The 27,340-nt window shown below is 39.7% G+C and overlaps 1 protein-coding gene across 8 annotated transcripts in view; it reads right to left on the bottom strand.

Moving 5' to 3' along the window:
- The window catches only part of DPYD (dihydropyrimidine dehydrogenase), a 656,679-nt gene that overhangs the window by 359,996 nt on the left and 269,343 nt on the right, over positions 1-27,340 (bottom strand). For all 8 annotated transcript variants that reach the window (XM_075131606.1, XM_075131602.1, XM_048859648.2 and 5 more), the window contains 2 exons: positions 25,063-25,150; positions 10,573-10,734 (listed from right to left, as the gene is read on the bottom strand). In XM_075131606.1, coding sequence (XP_074987707.1) covers positions 10,573-10,734; positions 25,063-25,150 — 250 coding nt within the window. The remainder of the gene's footprint in view (positions 1-10,572; positions 10,735-25,062; positions 25,151-27,340) is intronic.

The raw sequence follows: 27,340 nt of genomic DNA, 5'->3' as shown, positions 1-27,340 counted from the left end.
CTTCTTGCAGTTGCTTGCAACCACTTATAAAATTCATCAATATTTAGTTGGCTGCCTTCATGTGACTATTCACCTTTCATTTGACTGTTCCTCTTCAGCTCCTACCTGTACTTTACCAACTTCTATCCTCTCCTTTTTACTAGGATATATGGCATCCCTGTAATAAATCCTCCCCTGAGGGATGTCTCTGTCCAAACCATGTGCTCCTTTCCACCTATCGGCTTTCCCTAACCCTTACTTTAAAACTCCTCTACAAACTTTTTAGTTTTACATGCCAGCAATCTGGTTCCCTTTTGGTTTAGGTGGAGCCCACCCTTCCTGTACAGGCTCCTCCTTTTCTAAAAAGTTCCCCAGTTCCTAGGCCTTGGCTACACTTGCAAGTTTCCGCGCAATAAAGGAGCCCCAGGTAAACTAGCTCACTACCTGTCCACACTGGCAAGGCACGTAAAGCGCTCTGACTCTGCGGCTAAAGTGCTCCTGGTACTCCACCTCGGCGAGTGGAATAACATTTGCTGCGTCCCTGCTGGAGCGCTGCAATGCTAGTGTGGACGCCCTGGTCTTATAGTGCACTCTGATCAGCCTCCAGAAGTGACCCACAATGCCTGTGCTAGCCACTCTGGTCATCACTTTGAACTCTACTGCCCTGCCCTCAGGTGACCAACCATCAGACCCGCCCTTTAAATTCTCTGGGAATTTTAAAATATCCCTTCCTGTTTACTCATGCTATCAGTGAATCTTTCCAGGTGACCATGCCTCCATGTGCCAGGCGAGCCCCAGTATGGAGCAATGGCGAGTTGCTGGACCTCATCAGTGTTTGGGGGGAGGAAGCTGTCCAGTCCCAGCTGCACTCCAGCTGTAGGAATTAGGATACCTTCGGTCAGATATCAAGGGATATGATGGAAAAGGGCCATGACCGGGACGCACTGCAGTGCAGGGTTCAAGTGAAGGAGCTGCGGAATGCCTACAACAAAGCCCATGAGGCAAACAGCCACTCTGGTGCTGCCCCCACGACCTGCCATTTCTACAAAGAGCTGGATGCAATACTTGGGGCGACCCCACCTCCACTCCAGGGACCACCATGGACACTTCAGAGCCTAGTCCAACAAGGCAGGAGGAGGAGAAGGAGGAGCAAAGTGGGAGCGAGGGTGCTGAGGTAGAGGAAGACACCCCGGCATCCCTAGATGCATGCAGCCAGGAGCTGTTCTCAAGCTAGGAGAAAGGTAGCCAGTCACAGTGGCCGGTGCTTGGGGAAGGACAAACACCAGAGGAGGTGTCCAGTAAGCGGTTTTCATTTTGGGAAGGAAGTTATTAGTGCGGGCTCTTGGGGCGAGGAGGGTTATGGCTGCATGCATGCCTAGATGCGGAATAGGGCATTGATGTACTCTCTCACATCGCAGTAACCGGCCTCAGTGATCTCTTCAAAGGTCTCATCCTGAACTTGGGCAATGTGCTTGTGCAGATTTCTCGGGAGAGCCACTGTGGTCCTTGTCCCAGGCAGGCTAACTTGCCCATGCCACTATGCCGTGAGGGGTGTAGGACCATTGCTGCACACAGGCAAACTGCATATGGGCCAGGGCGGAAGCCCCATTGCAGTAGAAGACCCTCCCTTGCTTCCCAGGTCATCCTCAGCAGCGAGATATCTTCCAGGATGAACTCCTGTGGACAATGTGGGAACAGTATTCAGTATAGGGGCCCCTTGCTGCTGTCTCCCCAAGGCACAGAAACCAAGAGGACAGTATAGCCGTGAAACAGTCAGTCACGCTTCACACTGTGCTTACTCACTATTTTGGGGCTCCCGTGGGTTATGAGCACTCACTTTGGGACGGGCAAATTATGCTATTGTGTAGACTGCGTTTGCCCTTAAGTATGGGGGAATCATTGCTCTGTCTGGTGTGAACAATGCTGCCTCTGTTAAGTGTTGCATTTTGCCTTTACAGATGCAACCTTGAGATCTCAGCCGTCCATGTTATCACCTGCCAAAAGACTCCAAAGAATTAGAAAGAGGCCATGTGGAAGCAAGGAAGACGTTGCATGAAGTAATGCTGCATTCAAGTAATAAAAATCAAAAAGTGCAGGAGTGGCGGGAGAGTGAAAGCAGGGTCTGCCAGCAGAATGCGGATGGCCGGCACGAAAGCATGGAGCGGCTGATAAGCATCATGGGGCACCAAGCAGACTCGATATGGGCGCTCGTTACAATGCGGCGGAGCACTATTGCACTTGCCCCACCCCAACAGTCCTTTTCCCAAAACTCTTTCCCTTGTGCCCCCATGTCACCTCCAACCCACTTTCCCCAACATCCGGGTTCTTATTGCCACCAGCTGCCTCCAACACCTGTAGCTTCACCACCCAGCCCTGAAAACTATGACTCTTACTCATGGCACTCAACCCCCATCACCATGCAGTAAAGCCATCCTGAAGTGCAGCACTCATTGCACAGCACTCCAGACAGGAAATACACAAATCTGTGATTGTACCATTCCCCACCCCCTTGCCCTTTCTGTTTCCCAAGCAGTTGTGTCTCTTTTCAATAAATGCATTTTCTTTTCAATAAATGGATTTTTTGGCTTTGAAAACATTCTTTATTATTGCATAAAGTAAAAGATACCTTAGCCCAGGAAAGCAACAGCCACTGCACGTCAGCGTAGCAAACATAGATTCCTACTAACATTGGAACCACTACACTTCACTCCCGTGCAAGACACCAGACGTTACTTGTGGCTTTCAGCCTCAAATTGCTCCCTCAAGGCATCCCTAATCCTTGCAGCCCCGCGCTGGGGCCCTCTAATAGCCCTGCTCTCTGACTGTTCAAATTCAGCCTCCAGGTGTTGAACCTCTGAGTTCCATGCCTGAGTTGAATCTTTCACCCTTCCCTTCACAAATGTTATGGAAGGTACAGCATGCGTATATAACCGCAGGGATGCTGTCATCGGCCAGATCCAGCTTCCCATATAGAGAGCGCCAGCGGCCCTTTAAACATCGAAAAGCACACTCCACAATCATTCTGCACCAGCTCAGCCTGTTGTTGAACTGCTCCTTGCTGCTGTCAAGGCTCGCTGTGTAGGGTTTCATGAGCCATGGCATTAAAGGGTAAGCGGGGTCTCCAAGGATCACAATGGGCATTTCAACTTCCCCTACGGTGATCTTCTGGTCTGGGAAAAAAGTCCGGGCTTGCACATTCCTGAACAGGCCAGTGTTCCAAAAGATGCATGCGTCATGCACCTTTCCAGCGCCGCCTGTGTTAATGTCAATGAAATGCCCACGGTGATCCACAAGCACCTGAAGAACCATTGAGAAATACCCCTTCCGATTAACGTACTCGGAGGCTAGGTGGGCTGATACCAGAATTGGAATATGCGTGCCATCTATCACTCCTCTGCAGTCAGTGAAACCCATTTGTGAAAAGCCAGCCACAAATGTCATGCACCTTACCCAGAGTCAAGGTTCTTCTGAGCAGGATGCGATTAATGGCCCTGCAAACTTGCATCAACACAATTCCAATGGTCGACTTCCCCACTCCAAACTGGTTAGCACCTGATCGGTCTGGAGTTGCCAGCTTCCAGATTGCAACAGCCACCCGCTTCTCCACAATCAGAGCAGCTCTCAATCTCATGTCCTTGTGTCGCAGGGTGGGGGCGAAAGCCTCACAAAGTGGCTTTTCTCATCCAAAAGTTCTGCAGCCACTGCTCGTCATCCCAGACTTGCATGACGATGTGATCCCACCACTCAGTGCTTGTTTCCCACGTCCAAAAGCGGCGTTCCACGGTAGTGAGTATGTCCGTGAATGACCCAAGCAAACTCATATCATATGCGTTACTCAAGTCCTCACTGTCACTTTGGATGATAAGGAATAACTCAACTGCCAAACGTGACGTGCTGGCGAGACTCATCAGCATACTCCTCAGCTGTTTGGGCTCCATTTCCGCAAACTCAAAGGGAAGACAGAGTGCGCAGTACAACAACCGTTGAAATATGGCGCCAAATGTGGACGGAAGCAAAGGGAATGGTGGGATGCGAACTGACGCATCACAGGGCATTGGGACAGGACGCAGAATTCCCCTCACTCCCCGCCCCTTTCCCACAAGCCACAGCGCCAGAATGGGAAGAGGTGCTCTGTGGGATAGCTGCCCGTAATGCACTGCTCCCAATGCCACTGCAAGCGCCGCAAATGTGGCCACACCCGTGCGCTTGCAGCTGTCAGTGTGGACAGACTGCAGCGCTTTCCCTACTGCGCTGTACAAAGGCAGATTTAACTCACAGTACTCTACACCTGCAAGTGTAGCCATGCCCTAAATCGCTCCTCTGAACATCATCATATTAGCCACACATTGAGACCCTGCAGTTCCGCCTAACTGACCCTGCATGTGGAACTGGAAACATCTGAGAGAATGTTACCATAAAGGCCCTGGACTTTAATCTCTTACCTAGCAGACTAAATTTGGCTTCCAGGACCTCTATCCTATCTTTCCCTACCGCAACCCTCCCCAGCACTGCACATGAATAAAATACCCAGCTAGCTTTTTAAAAATGGAACCCATACATTCTAACAAAGAGTTTACACTCTATTGTATTACAAAAGAAAACAACATATGTACAATTCATTTTCTTGAATTTGAAAGCTGGTAAACTTTCTTAAGGCACCTTAAGAACAACAATATACTTCAACAACAAAATCTATACAAGTGTGGGATGGGGAAATTAAAGCCAGGCCATTCAGTTTTCAGAGTTTATAAATTCTGTTGACTTTACCAAGCCATGCTTGTAAGTCTCTTGTTCTGGAGTTAATTAGCTTGATACCGCCTGAAACGGGCTGTTTTCCTTATGTAAGGCCTCTTGAATGCTGTGTTGTCCTTAACTGAATCTCTAGAAGCTGAATAAACTGTTTATACCACACTAAGTTCTTAGTGTGATTTAAAAAGTTAAAGCTACTATAAGCCCTTAGAGCAGTTTAAGGGGCCCTATGGTTCAAGTCTTAACAAAATCTCCAAAATAAGTCAAATTTAACAATTCTCATTTCAACAACTTCTGAGTTCTCTGAATACCATATTCCTTAGTGGAAAGTATAGAAGATTTTTTTTCTCCCCATGCATGCATAATTCAAAGATGACTAGACAATTTTGCTCAAATTTATCTTTGGACTGAGACCAGTAATTTGTTTGGGAAAGTTATGGAAAAGTGGGGATAGAATGGAAGATGGATCTCAACTTTAAACTAGAACTGCAGCTCTGATAACCCCTAATATAAACTGAAGTATATAATAGATTGGATTCATAATTGGGAGTCCCAGTACACCTACACAGCAATACACCTTCTGGGATGATTAGCAGTCCTATTTAATAACCCACCCTCAATTTCATGACCACCTCTTCAGCAACAAAATAACTGATTCCAAAAATCTGTGAAAAGTAAGGAGACACTTGAAAGGATTCAGTTGTTAGTAAATAACCTAAGCTCCAACTTCACCATTGTGTAGTGCACATATCTGGAGACCCATACTTAACAGGAGGTGAAGATACCTTGATTAAAAAGTTTTTAAAACTGTGCTTTTTTAACACTTCATTAACAGTAATATAATGCCAAGCAGCTATTAGAGCAGACTTCAGCTAGTTTAGCTTGAAATATTTTAGCACATAACTGAATTATTCTAATATTGTTTTGTTAGTAGCTCACCAACTGACAATAAATATATTTTCCAGGTAATAAAGCCAGTGAATTTTAAGAGCTGATTGCCCTATCCTCACACATTCCAATAAATTCCCATTGGAGCTTGTCTGAATGAATGCTGTAGGCAGGAGTGCATTATTAAGGTACATTTGAACATATTATTAAAGTAAAAATAACAATGTGGATTAATTTTAATTACCTAAAATATTAAGCAAAGTACAGGTATCTGTAGCCTTCCTGAAGTTGTAAAATTTTATTCTTACTCAAGTAGTTTTATTTACTAGCAATGTATGGTCCAGGAAATAAAGGCTTTTCCATAGTCCATATCTAGAGCAGTTACTTAAAACTGACCACTTTTTTTTTCACCAGCAGAAATTAAACCACTAATTCTGCACACATTTGTGAACATCAGTAAGTGCCTACAAAATTGAGGCCCAAGGCCTCACACAAAGACTACTCAAATTCTGTAAGCCTAAATAATATTTAGAAAACATATACTGCTTATCTTCAAAGCACTTTACAAATGTTAGCAATCCTCAGCTCTGTCAAGTAGTTAAGTGAATATCATTATACCTGTTTTACAAGCTGGATAACTGAGACAGAAGGTGAAATCCTGGCCCTGTCAATATCACAACTCCCATTGACGTCAATAGAGCCAGAATTTCATCCAGATAGTTGAAGTGACTTGTCCAAGAACTCAGAGAGAGTCTGTGTTAGTACCGGATTGAGAAATCTGAAGTCCCTGGATCCACATCCTGTGCTGGGGCATTAAATCCTGCCTATCACTTCAAACAAGCCGCACGATTTTATATTTTACTCAGTCTTTTTAGACTTCAACTTGATTTCAGATTAAGAATGAAAGCAATCCTTAAGACAAATGGTTTCATCAAGACAAATAAAAAAAATTAACAGAGAGTAATGCTCAGTTCTCATTTTGATGGGTAACCTCAGGAGGTGACGTAAGTATCAGAATAGCAATCCAGTTTCCCTGTGAACACTTAAAGTCAGAGAAGCCACTATCAAATCTATCTAACAGCAACTACCCGCAAATAACTTGCCTCTAGGAAAATGTTCTATTAAATCTCCTTTCCCAATTGCTTCATGCTGTAACAACAACCAGAAGATATCCTTAAAGAGGGTCAAAGCCTCCATGGGGTAAGGAAAAGAGAGTCAGGGCAGAACATGGTCCAGACAGTATTTAAGTATAGAAATAATCCACTTTTTTATTTAGGTTCTGCTGTTCCATTCAGAATAATTCACTGGAAACCGTGAAAAATTATTTTTAAACTCAATAATATTAATCAGAAATATATTTTTGTTAGACTTCTCACTAATACATCAATAAATAACAGTCAAATAAATTGCACTTCACTTTTGCTCCAAGCCTAAAAAGGTACTTAAAGGTTGAGAAAGAAGTACATTTTAGTACATTCTGTGGGTTTCATATTCATATAGCTCTACCTGTATTTACTGTCACTATACTCTACAGTGCAGAGTTCCACGTAACTTGCATTCCAAGAAATATAAATATTTCATGATTTTAAAAACAACTAGGTAATGGGGAGGAGGGGGAGAATGAAGGGAGAGACAGACATTAATATAATTTTGACCTGTGCAGCAGAAGGTCTAACCTGAGCTCTTGACACTCCCTTCATTTATCACAGTGAGTTTTTATTCCACACTATTCTCTAGCTGCAATTGTTACCTTGGTAACTGCACACAACATACACATTCTATATCACAAACACAGAGTGTATAACATTAAATGTTGTCCGGTTTCACATTTAACTGTCAGGATCTAGATTCTTTTTATTTAAATGCATTTATCTTTTTTTATTTGATTACAGTATCTTTTTTAAAATAAGGCATATAGTTACAAAAATGGGGAGGGGAATACGAAAAGTGCAATCGGTGGGAGGTTCCATATTTTCTGTTTTAAAATATGCAAGACAAATATTTTACGTTAGTGAGTTTTATCTGCCGTATGAACAGATTAGTCACAGTACAGAAACACAAAAGGGACATACGTCATACCCATGTATTTTCCCATTTTAATTTGCATTCCTGCTACACTGCAAATTAGTCTTCATCTCAGCAAACTGAATAGTGTGCCTTTTTATTATTACTTTATCTTGTAATGAATCACATATATTATCCTCAGATTAATTTTATGCAAAAATTGTGAAACTTGGTTTCAAACACAATGTAGTTTTTAGTAAATAAGACACTAGGGGGAAAAAAAACTTTTACACAGTGCATGAGAAGTACTATTGATGTGCAGCTCACATTAATATCCCCACATGTTGCTTGTCTAAAATACACAATTTGTAAGCATTCATGTAAATAAATGTATGCACACACTTAAATGTTTGCAGAATCAGGACCCATTTGTGTTACTGGTAATGACTTAAGATTCCTTCAGTACTTATACTGTTGCATGTACTGCTTTTTTTTTTAAATTTCAGTGACACAGAACTGCTAGTACTGACATTTCTTTCTATTGAATAAGCTGAGTATCTTCCAAGATTTCTACAACTCAAATACTAAAGAGCTCTTCCGACTTACCTGGTAAAAATTAAACTGTCAGTGCTAAAGTTAATATTTATTACAAATATGATGGCATACTACTGCTAGTTATGATTACTATAGTGTATACAAAGTCATCAAAAACAACAAACTGCAATAAATCTAAAATCTTATTAAGTTGTAAAATATCAACAATAGCTATATTTTCAGATTGCTAAAAATAAAGAAATTGTATGTAGAAAAGACAATACAAAAAGGTGCATTTCAGTAAATTTTAAAACTACTACGCAGAATTACGCAGCATCACTTTATTGTGTTAGGGCTTCAGATAATAATATATCACTTTAAACAAAACTTAAAACACTGTGGTGAAAGCCATTCTGAGCTATTCATTCTGTCCTGCAGTTTTAGCATCAATCATTGTGCCAGCACTGAGCTTTTTTTAATAGATTTCTAAAGATTTTTGAAGAAGAATGGCAGATATTTAGCAAAATCTATCAAGCCATAATTCCCTCCTATTAATCATGGCATTAAGACTAAAGGGAAAGACAAATCAATTTTTAACAGATATACTTGCATTTCGTTTCTAAACAGTAATATTTCACTATTATATCTATCATATACTTGACAAGCGTTTAATCTATTTTTTTTATGTAAGCCTTATGTCTTGCAGCAAATGTTATAGTTTTATGCATACGGGCCAGAGTCATTAAAGAGCTGATTATATTGTCCCTTGATTGTTATGATCCAGTCATTCAATATAAAGGTAAGACAAAAAATTACAAACTGTCATTGGATGTCATTGGTCTAGTCCACTAGATGAGCATTCTGGTCCAAGTCCTCCTGATACCACTCTAGCAGGCCCAAACTTTAATTCAGTCAATGTGTGACTGTTGCTTTGGGAGCAGAGGAGAAAGGCAGTTCAAAATAGAACACAGAGGGGACACAGAAACTCCATGACATGTCTTAGCAGGAGCATGAAAGGAGATGTGCAGACAGGTTGAGGGAGTAGGCCAATGGCCTTTGCAGATAGATCCTTTGACCATAAACAGTGCAAAGGGGACATGAAGCCTATGAGCTGTACTAAAGGCAAAGCCTGCCAATGCAGATACACAATCAGATGCTCTCAGGGAGGGGGAATAAAGATTTCTATCCTTTGACCTATGGGTCGGCCTTTTTCCCAGGCTTTGTGGAGGGGACCAAAATTTCACCCTCTATTTATAAATATGGTCCATTAAATGGGTCATCATATATAAAAGATCATGATTGATTCTGTAATCATGGGGGGGGGGGGAACGAGGAGCACTTGTGGCACCTTACAGACTAACACAGCTACCACTCTGAAACCTGTAATTATGGGGTTAATTATAAAATATACAGGGTGTAAACATTATATAAGCACACATTTTATTCATATAGAGTGACACCCTCTCTTCTTTTTGCAGAGCCCAGGTATGCAGGTCTTGTACAAATGATCGGAAGAGATGGAATCCTTCATATCACCTGAGAGCATGAATTTGACACAGCATCTCCATGGCCACTACAGCAGCTCATAAGTTAGAGTGGCATCTGCCACCCTTTTCCTTCCTCTCAAGGGAAAATTTGGATCCATGCAATCAGAAATCCACTAGCTGTGTCCCTCCCCTGGGTCCCTTATGGAGGCTCTCTGAAACTAAACACCTCTCCCCACCACAAAGTGGAAGTGCACTACTTTTGCTGCCTTTTTGGGTTCTCTCTGCCCCATGTGGAAGAGTTAGGGAGTGGCATAAGGAAATAGGTTTTGGCCCTAAATAAGTTCATATATTTGCAATGTAAAGCCATTCCAATACATAAATAAAATAAATAAATAAATGTACATACATATATATAGGACACTGAACTTAAAAACATATTTAAATAAAAAAAGTCTTAATCTAGCTTCTAACAGCACCTTAAATAATTTAAAAAATGAAATTCTGTTGAATCCAGTTTCCTCTCTCTATTAAAAATCTTAGAGTGTGGTGGTGTAATGAGTCAAATCACACTCCAGGACTTTCACTGTGCTATAGCAGTGTCCACATGGGATGTTACCGGGTGGCAAGCTGGTTTGTTGCGCAGTAACCTGCTGTGTAGACAAGCTCAAATTTTAAGTTGCCTTCTTGATTACAACTAGTTCTCTATATATTCTTATGAAATAATTTATTGTGAAAAGCTATTTTCAACAGCTAAATTACTGAATGTGCTTCAAGGTAAGTACTAGTTATTTTAATCCATTATATTTTTATTTTAGCAATATAGCATATTCCAACATGTTTAATTTAATGAAATCACCAATAAGAAATTTAATCATTAGAAAATTCTTTGGTTCATATGTAAAAATACCAGCCATCTGTATGTCTTACATACCTCAGTAGCAAACTGCTGCAATCCACCAATATTAATTGGTCCCTCCTCCGTAGCATATAAATTGCATCCACCTACACAAAGATCTGAGGTTGGACATACCATTCCGCATGTCAAGCCCAGTGGGTTGTCAGAAAGAATCATTTTGGCAGCTCCGTAATAGTTCTGCATGAAGAAAACAAAATCAACAATAATGCCATATAACAGGGAAGCGGAGATTCAAGAGAGGAAATCCAAAATTTTGTTCCTTTTATGTGGCTAGTAAAATAACACTGCACCTTTGATAAAATTTAAAGAAACAAATTTGTCATATATGTGTATTACCAATCATGGCTGAAAAGGCATTGAGGACAAATTCAGAATATATCTCACTGTACGGCAGGCTAAGAATATTTCAATTATTTCTTTTTTTATTATCAAAATATTCTAATTTGTTTTATGTTGATTTGCAGTTATTTTTCTAGGGTTGTGTAGTGGATTTACAGTTTTATTTTAAACATAACATGTTGTGCATATTACACTCCAGTAAGTGCTCTCTCCATTCCTAAGTCAATTATGCAGCCGGTGAACAGACACTATGTAACTCCTCTCTCCATTCACTCACTTCCTAATAAATAACAACAACAACAACTATCAAGAAGAGCCCAGGAAACATTTGTGTGCCGGAGGTTTCCCTGAAGACCACCACTGATCATGGGAAGATGAAAGTCACACCTATGCAGGGGACCAGCACCAGGCTCATGCACTAATTAAGAGGCCTGGAGGGCTTGTGCTGGCAAATGCAGATGAGAATGAGCACCATTCCAACCCTCTCCAAACTATGAACAACTGCAAGGAGAAAGGTCTTGTTTTCCATTCTCTCCAGCCACCTCTTCTACATCTCATTCTCCAGTAACTTTTTAATGAAAATTGTTTTCAGAGCTGGTCTAACACTACACTGGTCTGTGCCAGGGAGTCATTCTCCCAGCCAGGACGATAACTGGCTCAGAAGAATCAGAAGCTGTAGAGCCAGTGGGAGGTGTAGAGCTCATTGACAGGTGCCCTTCACAGTGAAGAGCTGGAGAGTTTTATTTTCAGCCTTCACATTTAGCAGGATAATATGTGTGCAATGTGCATCTTCAAAGGGAACAATATCCCACAGTATGAGACTCAAGTAGTGAATATGCAGAGCATTTTCAAGATTTGATTATGTAACAAAATGTGGATTACAAAAAAAAAAGTCATATATGATTGGAAAAGTTCTAATTAACCAAGATGCACATTAAAGGACTGGGCATAATGTTCAGAGGCTCAACCAGATGATGCAGTCAGGGACAGTGAATTCCAGTAGGGCTCCAATGTTTACAAAACAAGTTTGTAGAAGTAGTTGAGCCTTTCTTCTACATATTGCAGAGCCTACTCCACTGGCCATACCATGATTACACAGATCACAAAGCCATGCATACATTTTCAATGGGGTTTCCTCCTAAATTACTACACCAATTGGAAGCTCTAGTCTTGGACAAATAGGAAAAAATTGGTTAATTAAGCGAGTCATTTGTGAAAGGACTTCCTTCAAATGTTTTGTCTGTGGTGACAGATAAAAGTGAGATATTGGGCCTGATTCCCATTTATGTTGTCCACTTTTTACTGCTCTGGCAATGTAAAGGGGCCTAAAAGTGGCTTTTAATTAACCTGATTAAAAATGTAATTTACACCCACTTTATGGCTCCTTTATTCTGCCAGAGTAGTGTAACGGATCTTCAATGTAAATGAGAATACAGCACATTAAGTTCAATATTTAATATTGGCTAGAGGAATTGTTTCCTTGTTTCTCTGAAAAAGGACCACCCAGAGCTAAATTGTTGGGCATTTGTCTTCAGAATTCAAACAAGCTATTTTTCATTACTTTAAAATTTTGGTTTTGCTTCACATTCTGCTGGGTTTCTTCATATTTTGTGTGGGGGAGGGGAAGGAGGGCTGTTGTGCCCAGGATGGTTATCTTTGTTGATTTCAACTTTGGTACAAGAGAAAGAATTGCAATAACCAAGTGTAACTTCATCTAAGAAAGATAATTAAGGATTCATATATCTTTGAAGCTTCATAATTAAAATTGGTGCATACAGATAATTAAAATCCTTAGTTTATCATTTTAGCTAACTATTCCTCTTTAAGAATCATTTTTATCATAGGTTGGTACAATGTTCACAATATTTTCTTTTAAGACAGAATATATAATAGTTAAAATAGTTAGTGCTTCAGTGGCACCCTCCTTAGAAATCTCCATTATTTAATTTCAATCATGTTGATTGTTTGCTGTGTTATTGAATTATGATCTTGATTAAATTTAAGCTGAGGAACATTACTTATTGATTTGATATCCAGCCATTACATATCTTTATATATATAGACTTTTACAACACAAGTACTGTGAGATATGCCCCACACATCACAATGCCAAGTAGTATAAAATGTTTTGTGGTGTTAACATTTTTAAGTGAATGTAGTGATCAATAAAAAGGCACCAAACTGACAAAGCTAGAGCTTATAGAGTGCTATTTATTCAGAGAACAAGCATACCAAAAGCAGCAGCACTGCAAGCTTTCCACACAGATTCAACACTACGCCTCAACCTGGTGCAAAGGGATCACCTCTAGAAGTGAAAGGGGAATTTAGGTTCAATGCTCACTCAGCCTCTCTGCTTAGGCTGCCAAAAAGAAAGCCAATTAGTGTCAATTCTACTGGTGGCAATTCTGTAATGTGGACATATGTCTACTCAGAAACAACATAGTATCAACATCATGGGCAGTGCAACCTAGTGGATAGAGCACTGGACTGGGGCACAATAGACCTGTATTCTATTCCCAGCCCTGCAACTAGCCTGCTGGGTGACCTTGGGCAAACCACTTCACTTCTGTATGCCTCAGGTCTCCTCATGTTTGAAACAGGGATAATAAGGGCCTCCACTATAATGAGAGCTAGCTATTCATTGATTAGTATAAGTCATTTTACAGGGTCTACTTAACAGGTATCAGATGGTAACTTTCAAGATGAAATCCTTGTCACCTTCCCAAATGAGCTGCCCAAGTAACTTCAAGCTTAGGATTTGCCTTCAGTCTGTTCTGAGCTGTACTTGATTTGAACTGGTAATCTTAGTGAAAAGCTCTCATGTTCTATTACCCCAGTTTTGTAGTACAATAAAATATTTAGATGTTTTCTGTATTGTATTTAAGTATAATATGGAACAGTATTTCTTTTAAACATATTTTTCTAAAATAATGACTATGTTTCAGATAAGCTACCATAGTTTTTAATCAGTCACTGAACCAAATACTCAATTTCTGATCCTGTCCAAATTCACCCATCATGAGCGGCTAACTAGCCCATTTGGGAGAATTTTATTGTGATGTTATACAGATCCTGCTGCTATAAGCTATGTTTTCAGGAGACCTATAATGTTTCTCATAATTGTGCACAACTGTCATTTGCTGAAACAGCACCCTTATTCCAGAAAGGAAATTTTAGGACAACACAAGGTAGGTTGTCCTAAGGAAGCATATAGTATTAGTAAAAGACATTTTAGAAATATGAAGAATTTAGAATTATAGATCGGAGGTAGGTGATTTGGATTTTTCCACACACCTTTGCTTAGTTGACTTACTAGTTATATTAGTGCTTGCTTGCTGAAGACCAACTATGCTACTTTATAGGCACTCAAGTTACTAATTATCAACTACAAACACTGCGGAAAAGAGAGGAAAATCCTTAGTACAACAGCTAAAATACTTTGCAACTCTGTGATGGTTTGTTTCTGTGTATTTATCCCTTCTTTACTATACTGATTTCTCATGTAACACATGCCAGACATCATTAGAGAGAATACATTTTTCTAAACTTTTACAAAAACTAATCAGGAAAGGAAGTATAATCTAGTTTTAATATGCTGCTGAAAATTATAGTACTATTGTACTACAGCAACAAGCCATTTTGCATATGGCAGAGACAAATTAACAAATAATGAATATGAATACTTTGCACTTATATGACACCATCCATCTGAAGATCTTTAAGTGATTTATGGTGGGAACCCTTAAAATCTTGCCAATTTTAATTGACACAGTTACCTCAGTATCTTCAGTCTTTTCTGATACTTCTTATATAAGGAAAGTACCTCTAATATTGAAAATACTGACATTATATAATTACAAACACTTATTTAGCACTTATTCCAATTCTCAATTAAATTAATGGGAGTCTTGATCATATTCATATAACACAACCATAACAATTATTTTACAGAGCCCAAGGATGTGCTAGATCCCTCACAAAAGAGGAAAAGTGATCTGACCCCTACCCGGAGTTTATGAACTAATATCAGACATGATGCAGCAGGGAGTAGCTAGACAGTGCCGTTGGAGGGAGGATGACTCAGCAAAGGCTACTACACAACCTAAAACAAAAATAATTTAGAAGTAAAATAGTTTGGGATATTTTTAAATACATACAAATAAATAAGCAGATGACTCAGTTGGCTAATTCCTGTAGACATCAGGGAGGAAGCAGGTCGAGAACTAAAATTGATTGTTTTATTTAAATTGGTGATTGTTTTATTTAAATGGAATAAATGCCTCCTCATGCCTTGATGCATAAAATATATTTTCCTAGGCACTTCCACAGAAATAAATTAATCTAACTGGATAGGATGTTTTTTGGTTTCCTTCATCAAAATGCCAATAAATACACCTTGGTAAGAGACAGAACAGAAACGAGCCTTACACAGACATCAATAATCAGTGGAAAGCAGGCAGAGGAGGATATCCACATGTATCACTTGGAAGTATTACATAATTTGCATGCAAATGAGCCTTTTTTTTACTTGAGAAAACCTATTAAAACATGTAGGATCAATACAGTAAGATGAAAAGAAATTACATTTAATATCAGGAAATTCTTACAGCATCTATTCATTCATCTAATTTAAGCACACTTCATATAAATTTCACATAGATCATGACTTTCTGATATTGTAGTTTTCTCAGATACAACAAAGTGACTGCAGGATTGTGTTCTGTATAAAAAGAATGAAAGCACTGGCTTAGCCAGGATGTGGAGATGGGGTGCAGTGAAAGCAGAAAGGTAGGGGGGGAAGGGAGGGGAGGGAATAAAACAGTGTTCACTTCTTTTTTTGTCTCTTGGCAAAATGTTTAAAAATGGACACAATTACAAAACAAAATTTCCAAGAAAATTACTTTCACCTCCTGTCCACTGTTATCTATGTTTTCTTAAGTTTTGACAAAAATCAAAATGTGTTGGGTCAAATATTGTTGTTTAAAATGACATAAGGAACAACAATTGAAAAACATATACTGATAAAGAAGATAGGTATCAACAACCCAACATATTTATATCTATGCACATCAGTTCAAATTGTAATAAACTCACCCCCCCCCATTATTTCAAAGTAGAATGAACAAAACAGAAGAGTGAGTTATCAAATATCACATATATTCTATATTACAATGCTGCTGATATTTAATCAATCCAGAAAACTTTCACATCATTTGACTTATGTCATCATAACAGGACTGTAATTTCACACAGTGTCACTATCTTTTTATGAAAAAGAGGAAAAGGAATATCTTGTACTGTCATTTTGTTCTTTGTAGTTTAGAATGTGAGAGATTCCTTAATTGACACAGTGTCATTGCAACAAGTCTATTCCACATAATTATACTACGGCAACTGAAACCAGCTGTCAGCCATTCCATTACACCAACTACAAATAGACTTCTCAAGAAAAGTCACTGTTTCAAGTACATCAATTTAACACCATTACTATTTTTCTTTTAAATGTTTTTTGTACTTAGTGACTTGAAATATGTAGAGATTAAGAAAGAAAACTGAGTAAAACTGTACTTTCAAAAACATGGAGCCCCATGAATTTTTCTTAAAAACTGTAATGCATATTTGCAGTTCTTACCAATTTTACAGCCGCTTAAGCCTCTTTTACAATCTACTAATTGTATTAACAGTATCACAATTATACTATTTTACATCTGAATTCTGAGTCATGATTTTATAAGACATTCTCAATGGGATGCAGATGTCCCTCTGGAGTGGAGGAGGAATTATTCCATTCTCTCCATTCCTCTCACTTATCACAATCCTGTTTCTTTCTCTTCTCCACCTCCCTTCCAACCTCACATAGCCTCTCTCCCATTCACATTCTCTCCCCCTGTTCCCTCACTATTTCCTGTCTCCCATTTCCCTTATTACATCTGCACCCTTATTTTCCCTCACTTTCCATTTATAAGATCAGGTTTCAGAGTAGCAGCCGTGTTAGTCTGTATTCACAAAAAGAAAAGGAGTACTTGTGGCACCATAGAGACTAACCAATTTATTTGAGCATAAGCTTTCGTGAGCTACAGAAGTGAGCTGTAGCTCATGAAAGCTTATGCTCAAATAAATTGGTTAGTCTCTAAGGTGCCACAAGTACTCCTTTTCATTTATAAGATCCTATCTCTAACATTTCCCTTCTCTTTTAACCCGCACCCCCCAGCAGTACACATTCCCCATAACCCTCAGTCTTCCTCCCTACACGCCATATTACCCAATCTCTCCGTCTCTCCTATGCAATCTACATTCCCCCCAGGCCCTTTAGTCTCTTCTTACCCCATGCATTTCATTTCTCTGAACCTCTCGCTTGCACACTACTTCCCTTTGCACCCTCTCTGGCTCCTCCACCACTTTGTCAAGCTCCCTCATGCTCACCACATTCCCCTACCTCTTCATAGTTTCATGTCCAGCCCCTTATCCAAAAAATACATCTTTCCTGAGGGAAACCAGGCTTCAGTTTTGCTAAAAATAATGGGAGTTGATAAGCATCTTTGCTAAGGGAAGACTTACTTCTACATGCAAAGACTGTTGGGAAATGATGCCCCTTGTTGATTCAGGGCAGTTTGGCTTCAGTCCCGGTACTCCAGGTACATCTTAACATAGCAGCAGTTATGTGGAGCCCATTCCTGCTCCCTGGCTCAGACTTTTATACTGCTTGCTTTCTTCTAAGAGCTACCTAGCTGGTAAGCTAATTACCTCATTAGCACGTCAGGCTCCCTACAGGTACAAGTAATCCCTTGTACCTTCCCAAAATACAAACTACCTAAATCCCTCCTACTCTAACTACACCCAGTGTCCTTTTACTGGGTTCTCACTTGCCAGGGTGCTGGCTTACAAAGGGATCAATTGATAGCATCCTGTCACAGTCAGTATCCACTGATTCCTATGGCTAATACCATTCACAGGAATCTATAGCACCAACACAGTCTTGCCAGAACAACCGGTAGATACTGAAGGTGCCAGACAATGAGACACACTGAGACTGTCTCACTGCACAGGCAGGTAGACTACGCAATTGTGGGACAGGATGGAAAGCAGGGTTGGGGAACATCAGGGAGTTGATTGTGACTCCCTGATTCCTGAGGCCCCAACAATGCCTAACGTTGCTTCCGGGCAGCAATAAGATCCACAACAGCTATAAGGTCCTTTAATGGATCCTACCCCGTGGGAGCTTCATTCTGCCATGCCGTCTTCCCTGCCTCAACAAACTGGGATGGGGCGATGGGGCAGAGGCTCAGGGCACAAGCCTGCTGGCTAGGTCTAAAATCCTAACACCACTCTTACAAGTAGGTAAGACACAAGAAAAAAATCCTTCTCCTATAGCTTGTAAGTACTTGTATCTTTGCAGATTTAATTTTAAATGACAAGATCAATAAAACATGACACCCTTAATCTTTAGCATGAGTTTTTTTAAAATTCAACAACTACATTTTAAACATCATAGTTAAATATAAATGGTCTCCAAAAAGCAGTTTAGAAAGAATACTTGTCTGTCATCTTTTTAAAAAAAAATAAAATAAAGTTTAAAAAAATAAACTACTATTCACAATATGGTGAATCTAAAGTTGCATCTCACCTATTGAGAGATTCAATTGCAAACAACAGTCTGTAGGAAGGCTACTGAGTAATGCTGACTGGGAAGATACAATAGAATAGATTGTACCTTTGGAAAGTAGAGCTGTAATCCAGTTTGTATGAACAGGAAGAATGTAAGTTTTGGTATAAACTCTACTGAATCACAGAAGCCTGACACAATACAGCACAAGTGACATCCTTTTCTCAAAGAGGCCCAAGGCTCATTGAGCCTAGCAATTCAATTACCCTCTCAACCCAGAAAGAACCCCCCCCCCCCCGAGTTGAGGTCTACTTGCAGAGCACCTTGGAATGGCCTACGTTGTACATGGCCTGTAAATATCTAAAAAGCCTCAGGCTTTAGAGAACAAGAATCCCTGACCTTTTATGATTGCTCAGTAGTTTTTTTTTAAACAAAACATACTACATAGAATGGCTTAAATAGCTGACAAAATAATACATTTTCAGTAAGCCACTGTTTAAACAGCTTTGTTTATAATAAAACCAGTTTAAAAGAATACCTGACTATCATACTACCAACTACTTTGTGAAAGAATATGGACACAATGAAGGGTAGGCAAACTGGTTCGTATAGTATGATTTAGGGCATGTCTATACTACAGCAGCTACTGTGCTCCAGCTATGCTGCCATAGCATGGATGCTGCCTGTATCAATGAAAGAGGTTTTCCCATCTTTGCAATTAATCCATCTCTCCGAGAGGTGGTAGCTAGGTCAACAAAAGAATCCTTCCATCAACCTAGCTGCATCTAAACTGGGGGTTAGGTTGGCCTAACTACAGTACCCAGGGCAAGAAATTTTTCACAGCCCTGAGTGACATGACTAGGTCAATCTAACTTTTAAGTGTAGACCAGGCATTTAAGTATTTTACATTTTAATTTAACAAAAAGATAGTTAAAGGGGTGACTTGATTACAATTCACAAGTATCTACATGGCGAACAAATATTTAAAATGGGCACTTCGATCCAGCAGAGAAAGGTATTATAAGATCCAGTGGCTGAAAGTTGAAGCTAGACAAATTCAGTCTGAAAATAAGGCATACATTTTTATCAGGGAGGGTAATCAATCACTGGAACAATTTACCAAGAGTCATGGCGGCTTCTCCATCACTAACCATTTTTAAATTGAGGTTGGATTTTTTTCTAAAATATGTGCTCTAGGAATTATTTTGGGGAAGTTCTATAGCCTGTGTTACAGAGGATGTCAAACTAGATGATTACAACATTGCCCTCCTGCCTTCGAATCCATGAAAACTTCCTTCTCCCTGCACATCACCATTTTGAGATTTAAGCCAGTCTGGAAATTCTCTTAGCTACAGTATTGTCTGCATATATAATCTGCTCTGGAGCTTCCCGCAGGTGAGGGAGGAAGACTGTCCATTAGTGAGGGCGAGGAAGTTGCTGGGCTAGATGTGCTTGAGGGCCTTAGAAAGGTGAGATAGTGAAGGAACCTACTGTGGGAGAACAGGAGCTTGTTGAAGGGTGAGAGAGGAATATGGTATAAGGACAGGAGTAGATTGAGAAGAAGGGGGACCTCAACAGGTCCAGCTAAGCATCCAGATTTTCTGGATTTATTACTAAACACTTGAATCTTCCAAGTTTCAACCTTTCACTGGTCAAGAAAATATTCTGTCTAGACACCAACAGGAGTCTTCATAGGTAATCAGATTAAAATTATTAACAGTTGTTTATCTACAAGATGCAAATGACAGAAGATATTTCAAAGTAAAATATTTTTCATCAAAAATGGTCTCTTTAGAAAATGATTTTTTAACAAAACACATGATATTATCAATTCACGTTTGTCAAAATGTGAGTTTCTTTAAAATCTTATATTAATTTTTTTCAGTCAACAAAAAAGTTTTGATGGCACTTTCAGTGATGATTTTAATCAAAGAAAAAAACCAATTGAAAATTCTGCAAAAGAATTTGAGGAATCAAAAATTTAGTCTATTTCAAATTTTTCAAAATGAAAACAAATTTCAAATGTATTCACTAAAACTACCTTTTCTACTTTTTGATCAGTCATATCAAATGTCATATACATACTTGTAATCATCCACAAATCTACATAGAAAGCAGAGTGACTTAGAGCAGGGGTTGGCAACTTTCGGCATGTGGCCCGTCAGGGTAATCCACAGCGGGCCATGAGACGTTTTGTTTACGTTGATCATCTCCAGGCGTGACCACATGCAGCTTGCAGTGGCCATGGTTTGCCGTTCCCGCCCAACGGGAGCTGTGGGAAGTGGTGGCCAGCACATCCCTGCAGCCTGTACCACTTCCCATAGCTCCCATTGACTGGGAACAGTGAACCACAGCCACTGGGACCTGCAGAAGGCTGTGCCTGCGGATAGTCAACGTAAACAAACTGTCTGGTGGCCCGCCAGCAGATTACCCTGACCCTGACCCTGGCCGAAGGTTGCCGGCCCCTGACCTAGAGGAAATGGCCTAGGACTAGAAGGGTGGAGAGATGGATTCTAATCTCAGCTCTACCTCTGTCCTTCTGTGTGATCTTGAGCAAGTCATTTCACCTTTGTGTGACTCTGTTTATCTCCCACCCTTTGCCTCTCTTATCTACTTAAGCTGTAAACTCTTTGAGGCAGGGACAATGTCTCTCTGTGTGTTTGTACAGTTCCTCGCATATTGGGATCCTGATCTAAACTGGGGCCTGTTAGTAAAATAGTAGGGGCTAGAAAATGATAGGAATCAGGGAGATTTGCATCTAAAGGTTCTTGAGGAGTAGAGATTGTAGAGTATTGTGTCCCTAGGAAGCTGGTAGGAGCATGAACGGCGGGGAGGTATAGGCATTGGTGGTGACTTGGGAGCAGGATGGAGAAGGGAGAATCTCTCTGGTCTCTTCTGCATGGCACCATCACCTAGACTGGTTCCTGAGCATATCAGTTTGTTTCATTTTGGGGGCTTTTTTTTTAAACTACTAATGTTAATTTTAATTTACAGTACACCTGTAACACTGAGATACTCACACAGCTGGGCAACTTTAGATTTCCTCCACATGGGCTAGGGTAAGAGAGTGTAACATAAGGCTGTATGTAACTTCATTCTGGGAACTGAGAACACTGAGGTGCAGAGCTGATTTTACAGACGCAGTAAATGACTATATATCTTTGTCCTAACATTTTGGCCAGCACAATGAGGAAAGCATAATCACTTGATTTTTTTTTAAGCCATCATTGTGCTGTGTTCAACAATACTGTCAGTCTTGTCACATTTTTCAGGCACCAGTGTCAGGCAAAAAATATTGTTGAGCCCTTCTCTGTAAAAGTTACTGCTTCTGAAAGAAGACTGTAGTTATGGGCATGGAGGGTCCCTAAGAGCCAGGCAAGACAGGCTATGACTGCATGTAAGTAATTGCGGAGTAATTTGAGGTTTTAGATTTTCCCCTGAAGAACACTGAAGTTCTTAAGCCCCGGTCTACACTAGGACTTTAGGTTGAATTTAGCAGAGTTAAATCGATGTAAACCTGCACCCATCCACACGATGAAGCCCTTTTTTTCGACTTAAAGGGCTCTTAGAATCGATTTCCTTACTCCACCCCTGGCAAGTGGATTAGCACTTAAATCAGCCTTGCTGGGTCGAATTTGGGGTACTGTGGTCACAATTCGATGGTATTGGCCTTCGGGAGCTATCCCAGAGTGCTCCATTGTGACCGCTCTGAATAGCACTCTCAACTCAGATGCACTGGCTAGGTAGACAGGAAAAGAACCGCGAACTTTTGAATCTCATTTCCGGAGACTGCGGGAACTGTGGGATAGCTACCCACAGTGCAGCACTCCGGAAGTCGACGCTTGCCTCGGTACTGTGGAAGCACTCCGCCGAGTTAATGCACTTAATGCACTTAGAGCATTTTCTGTGGGGACACACACACTCGAATATATAAAAATGATTTCTAAAAAACCGACTTCTATAAATTCGACCTAATTTCGTAGTGTAGACATACCCTTAGAGAATGGCTGCGCTATGCCATTCTTTTTCTAAAGCAGAACTTCCTGATAAAATTGCAACTGGTCAAGTTACTCACACTGGGCCAAACCATAGACTGACTGAGTGCCTACACGTTCCATGACAGCTCTGGGAGATGTGACATAAAACAATCACACAGAACTAAGTGTTAAGGAAAGTACTGGATCTATATAGCCCGTACACAACCGGTGTAATCCTGGCCCTATTTAAGTCAATAGGAGTCTTCCCGCTGATTTCAGCTGGGTCAGGATTTTACCCAACACCATTAATATCAGACCCTTAATATTATCTCAACATGCCTGTAGCAGGATGCAATCCCAGAACATATCCCGTCCTTGTGGCACTGCAGTCACCATGCCTCAGTTTCCCCTCATCGGTGATGGTTCTCTGGAACTTCAGCATAGTTCAGTTGCTGAGGTGACCATGATAATGAAAGTCCAAAGAAAAACAGCTCTCCCTCTAACCTCAGGCCCATGCTGCACACAACAGCCTTCAACTTTTCATCTTCCAGCCCTTCAGGGTTCTCGTCAATCACTTCTTCCTCCTCTTAACAGCAGGGGTCTCTGTACATTCTCTCAGGGTAATAGCATAGGGGGAACCCACCCGCACCCTTTACTCTGGGTTCCCTGCCATTGGAACCCTAAACAACTGGGCTATCTGCCCTGTAACTCAAACCCTTATTCACTCACTTTCCCTCCCTGCACCTCTTCTTATGTACCTATGTACTCTCTCTGGAGAGTCTTTTCTCTCAGGTCTTTCCTAGTCCCATCCTGGGTTTAAACATCATCTCCCTTGGGACAGAGTTACCAGAGTCCTCCTTCCTTGGGCTTTACTGTAATCCTAGCAGGCTTCTCTCAGCCCCCAGCTTCCCCTTGGAACAGGACAACCAAGCCCTCCTTCCTGAAGCTGTGCTTCACTTCAGAAAGACTTCCACAAGCCCCAGATATCCATTTTACCTCACAGCTCCTCCCTGTATGTCTCTCATAGCTCCCTCTTTGACTGAGCTCAGAGCAGGTCTCTGACTCACACCTGGTCCCCATTCCCAGTTAGGTTCTGCTAATTCTTCCTGAACACCAATTCTTAAAAGAGACATTGCCCTTGAAGGGGAGAAACCACCGTGCTACAATGCTTCCATATTGAATTTGCTTTAGGTTTTAGGGTACAATAATGTAGTGGGAAGGGAAACCAGCAGATTCATTACTGCTTTGAATCTTCTCTGTTCAGGGCTTCTTTGTTTCACTGTATTTCAAGGATGCATTAAGAAGTGATATGCCTCAAAGTAGTACAGTACCAGTGGAAACAGATGCCGGGCATTCAAAAAAATAAATGCTGCATTGGCATAACAGATTATATAACAGAGCAGTCTATATGTAGATGCCGGACACAATTCCACAATAATTGTTAACCATGTAAATATGTAATTATGTTATAAACGACATATGTCTTAATAACTCCTTTTGTCCCAATGTTGATTGTCAATATATAGAATATACTGTGAGGGTTTCAGCTCATATAATGTAATAAAAACAAGTTAACTCACCCAAAATGTGGCTTACCCTCAATGTGTAAATGAAACCCACTTTTCTCTCATTTTAGCTATGTGGACTCCAGCACCAGCAGGATGTGTGTCTGAGACAGGTAGCAGGAGATGAGGCCAGCTGCTTCTATAAACCTCTCACCCAAAACAGCCTCAAGCCCTCCCAGTAGTCACCAAGTTTGGATGGAGTAACAGCAAATCAAGCATCACCAAAAGACTTAAATGCGTTTTTAAAAGGTAAGTGGTAACTAATATCTTTTCAGGATTAGAATGTCCCTCATAGCCTGATTAATGCAGACATATATTTTCATGTTAGCTGTGCAGTCAGGTTCAACGTTTGTATTTTTGATTGTTAAAAGGTACTTACACATCTGAAGGCAACAGAAAGTATCTTTTTTCTCCATTAACAGGATAGCATCTGGAAACACTCCACCTTATTAAAGTTGATTCTATTTATTGTTGTAATAATTCATTAATATTATTGGGTTTTGTGAATAAAAAATGATAAAGCTTATTTACTTGAACCATAGTAATGAAAAACATTCATCCCTGAGATGAGCACCTGCATGCCAAGTGTCAGCCCAAAGCAAATTTTATTAAGAAAATTATAATAATTTCCTGAAAATATTTATTCTCTAATGGAAAAAAAATGTCTTGTAACTATAAGGGCTCAGTCAGGTAACAATACAGTGAATTCGTTACACTGAAGTGTTTCGTTTTGTTAATACTATTAATTGATTAAATCCATCCAAAACAAATATCTGAAAGAAAAATAAATCTGCTGAAGAAACAGATTTACCGTACAGTCTTTGCATTTGCAATATCACCAAAGAACAATATCAGTAAGAATAATTAAAAATTAAGAAAAATCTGTTAAATTTGATCATTCCTGTTCTCAACATTATTTTATTAGAGTCTACAAAGATAAGGATTGTAATTCAATCACACAAAGAGAAAGCAAGCAACTGCTGTTCTTGCGTTTCATTTACTACTGTGAGCCTGCTTTTACCTTGTTTGCAATACTTGTGATAAATGACTTGATGTCTAGATTAGTTGGGCAGCTCTTCTGACAGGGGGCATCTGCACACTTTAAGCACCTAGGGAAAAAATTAAATGAGTTAAGGAGACATACAGTACAAATACTGCCAATAGCATAAGTTTTTTCATGTACACATGGATAAGTTGATAAGTCTAAAAAAATAATACTTTACATTTCTATAGAGACTTTCATATAAGTATTTCAAAGTGCTTTGTAAACATTATTGAATTAACTCTCACAACAATATAGTGAGGTAAGTTTTATCATCCACATTTTAAAGGTGGGGATGTTCAAGCACAGATATGTTAAACAAATAGCCTAAGCCATACAAGAAGGCTGCAATGAGCCAAAAAGAGAACTCTGATCTCTTTAGTTGGGTGTTTTAGCCAGAAGAGCATCCTTCTTCAATAACAAGCAGATCCATAAAATCCACTATTCTGAATGTGCAATCTATTACTATATTACATACACAAATATGTTAAAAGAATGTTAAGGCTGAAAAGTTAAGCACTCAAAAGATAGGAAATGCCACAATTTCTATTATCCATTGAACAGTATTTGGGAGCCCTTGTGCCATTCACAGTCTTATTATATAATCATACTATTTCTTCCATTGGACCCCGGCCTTGTTCAGTACACAGGATGGATAGTGCTCACTGAATGAGTAGCTATTTGATTTTTCTCTTTATTTGTATTCCTCATTATTCAATGCATGGACACAGGCCTTATTTACTAAATACCATTCAAACCCTGCTCTGAAGAGAATTATTAATTTCATCATAGTGGTATTCATCACTGTAGTATCTGCTTCACAAACAGCTAATATATCCTCACAATCTGAAAATATATTTTTTTTCTAGACCTGGCTCTATAACAAATTCTTCTGTGATCTTAGGCAAGGTCTGTGTGCCTTAGTTTTCCCAACTGTAAAACAGATGAAATTCATTAATGAAGTTCTATAGATGTAACTGAGAGTATAATTTTGAAAACTGAATAATCAGATATGTACAGTTTTATGATACTTTTATAGGAAAGACGATAAAAATAATTCATGATTTATATGGTTCACCATGTTTCAGTCCCAAGGAAGAAGAATGGCTGCTAAATATTGTGTCTCTTATTTTGTGCAATACAATTACTTTAATGAGTTAGAATTGGTTAGTCTCCAAGGTGCCACAAGTACTCCTTTTCTTTTTGCGAATACAGACTAACACGGCTGTTACTCTGAAACAAGATAAAAGGATGAATTTTTACTTCTAAACTGCGGGTTTACAATCTGTGTCTTCAGGAGTACAAACCAGCACTCCTATGGCAACTTGCACTGAAGTTGACTGGAGTTTTGAAAAAATATCTGAGGGCAGAATGGGAACCTTTTTCCCCCCATGACAAATTATATTATATAATAAAATACACAATCTTAAGTAGCAGTGATTAACGACTCATTCTTGCAAAAGCATCCATGTGGGCATACAGGTCTAAGTTCACCTCCTCAAGTCCTTTTACAGGATTGGACCCTAAAGAATAATCTAGTTGATGTATGATTTTAAAAAAAGCAAGCATCAGCTAAAGAGTTAAAATGATACCCTGTTACAATATTTTTCTAAGGGTTTTTTTTTTTGGCTTTACACTTTAGTGAAATATCATAGACCAAATGCCACACTACTCATAATCTGAGAATTCATTTAATTATTCTGGATACTTTTCAGCATAGTTATAAAAGATGTCTATGTCAACTTATAGAAAATAGCAAAAAATAAATTTTTTCAGGTCTAACATGGCTACTCATACAGCATTCCCAAATCTCCCATTATTATTTAGTAATAAATATTACCATTATAGTACAGCCTCAAGGATTAGGGTCCCATTATGCTGGGTGCTGTGCAAACATAGCAAGAGATCATCCTAGTCGTAAGGGGCTTACAGTCTAAAAACACAATGAGTTGCAGAGTCCAGGGCAGGGATAAAACATATAAGCAAATGCATATAATGAATAATTGGTAGAGATTTGTTAGTTAATGTATTGTAGGTGTTTATGGGGTTTTTTGTTTGTTCGTTCATTGGTTTGTTCCAATTGGTCGTAAAGTAAGTGAGTAAGAAAAGGAAATAGTCACAGCTTGTCACCTACCTCACCATAATTAGCAGTCAGTATTTTGTGGACATCATTTCAGAGAAGAATTAACTGGGAATTTGGAGAAGGATATGGTAACATAGGGTGACCAGACAGCAAATGTGAAAAATCGTGACGGGG

This window comes from Caretta caretta, chromosome 8 (genome assembly GCF_965140235.1).
Source record: "Caretta caretta isolate rCarCar2 chromosome 8, rCarCar1.hap1, whole genome shotgun sequence".
Classification (NCBI taxonomy): domain Eukaryota; kingdom Metazoa; phylum Chordata; order Testudines; family Cheloniidae; genus Caretta; species Caretta caretta.
The sequence above is the reverse complement of the archived record's forward strand: the minus strand, read 5'-3'. Positions and strand labels throughout refer to the sequence as shown.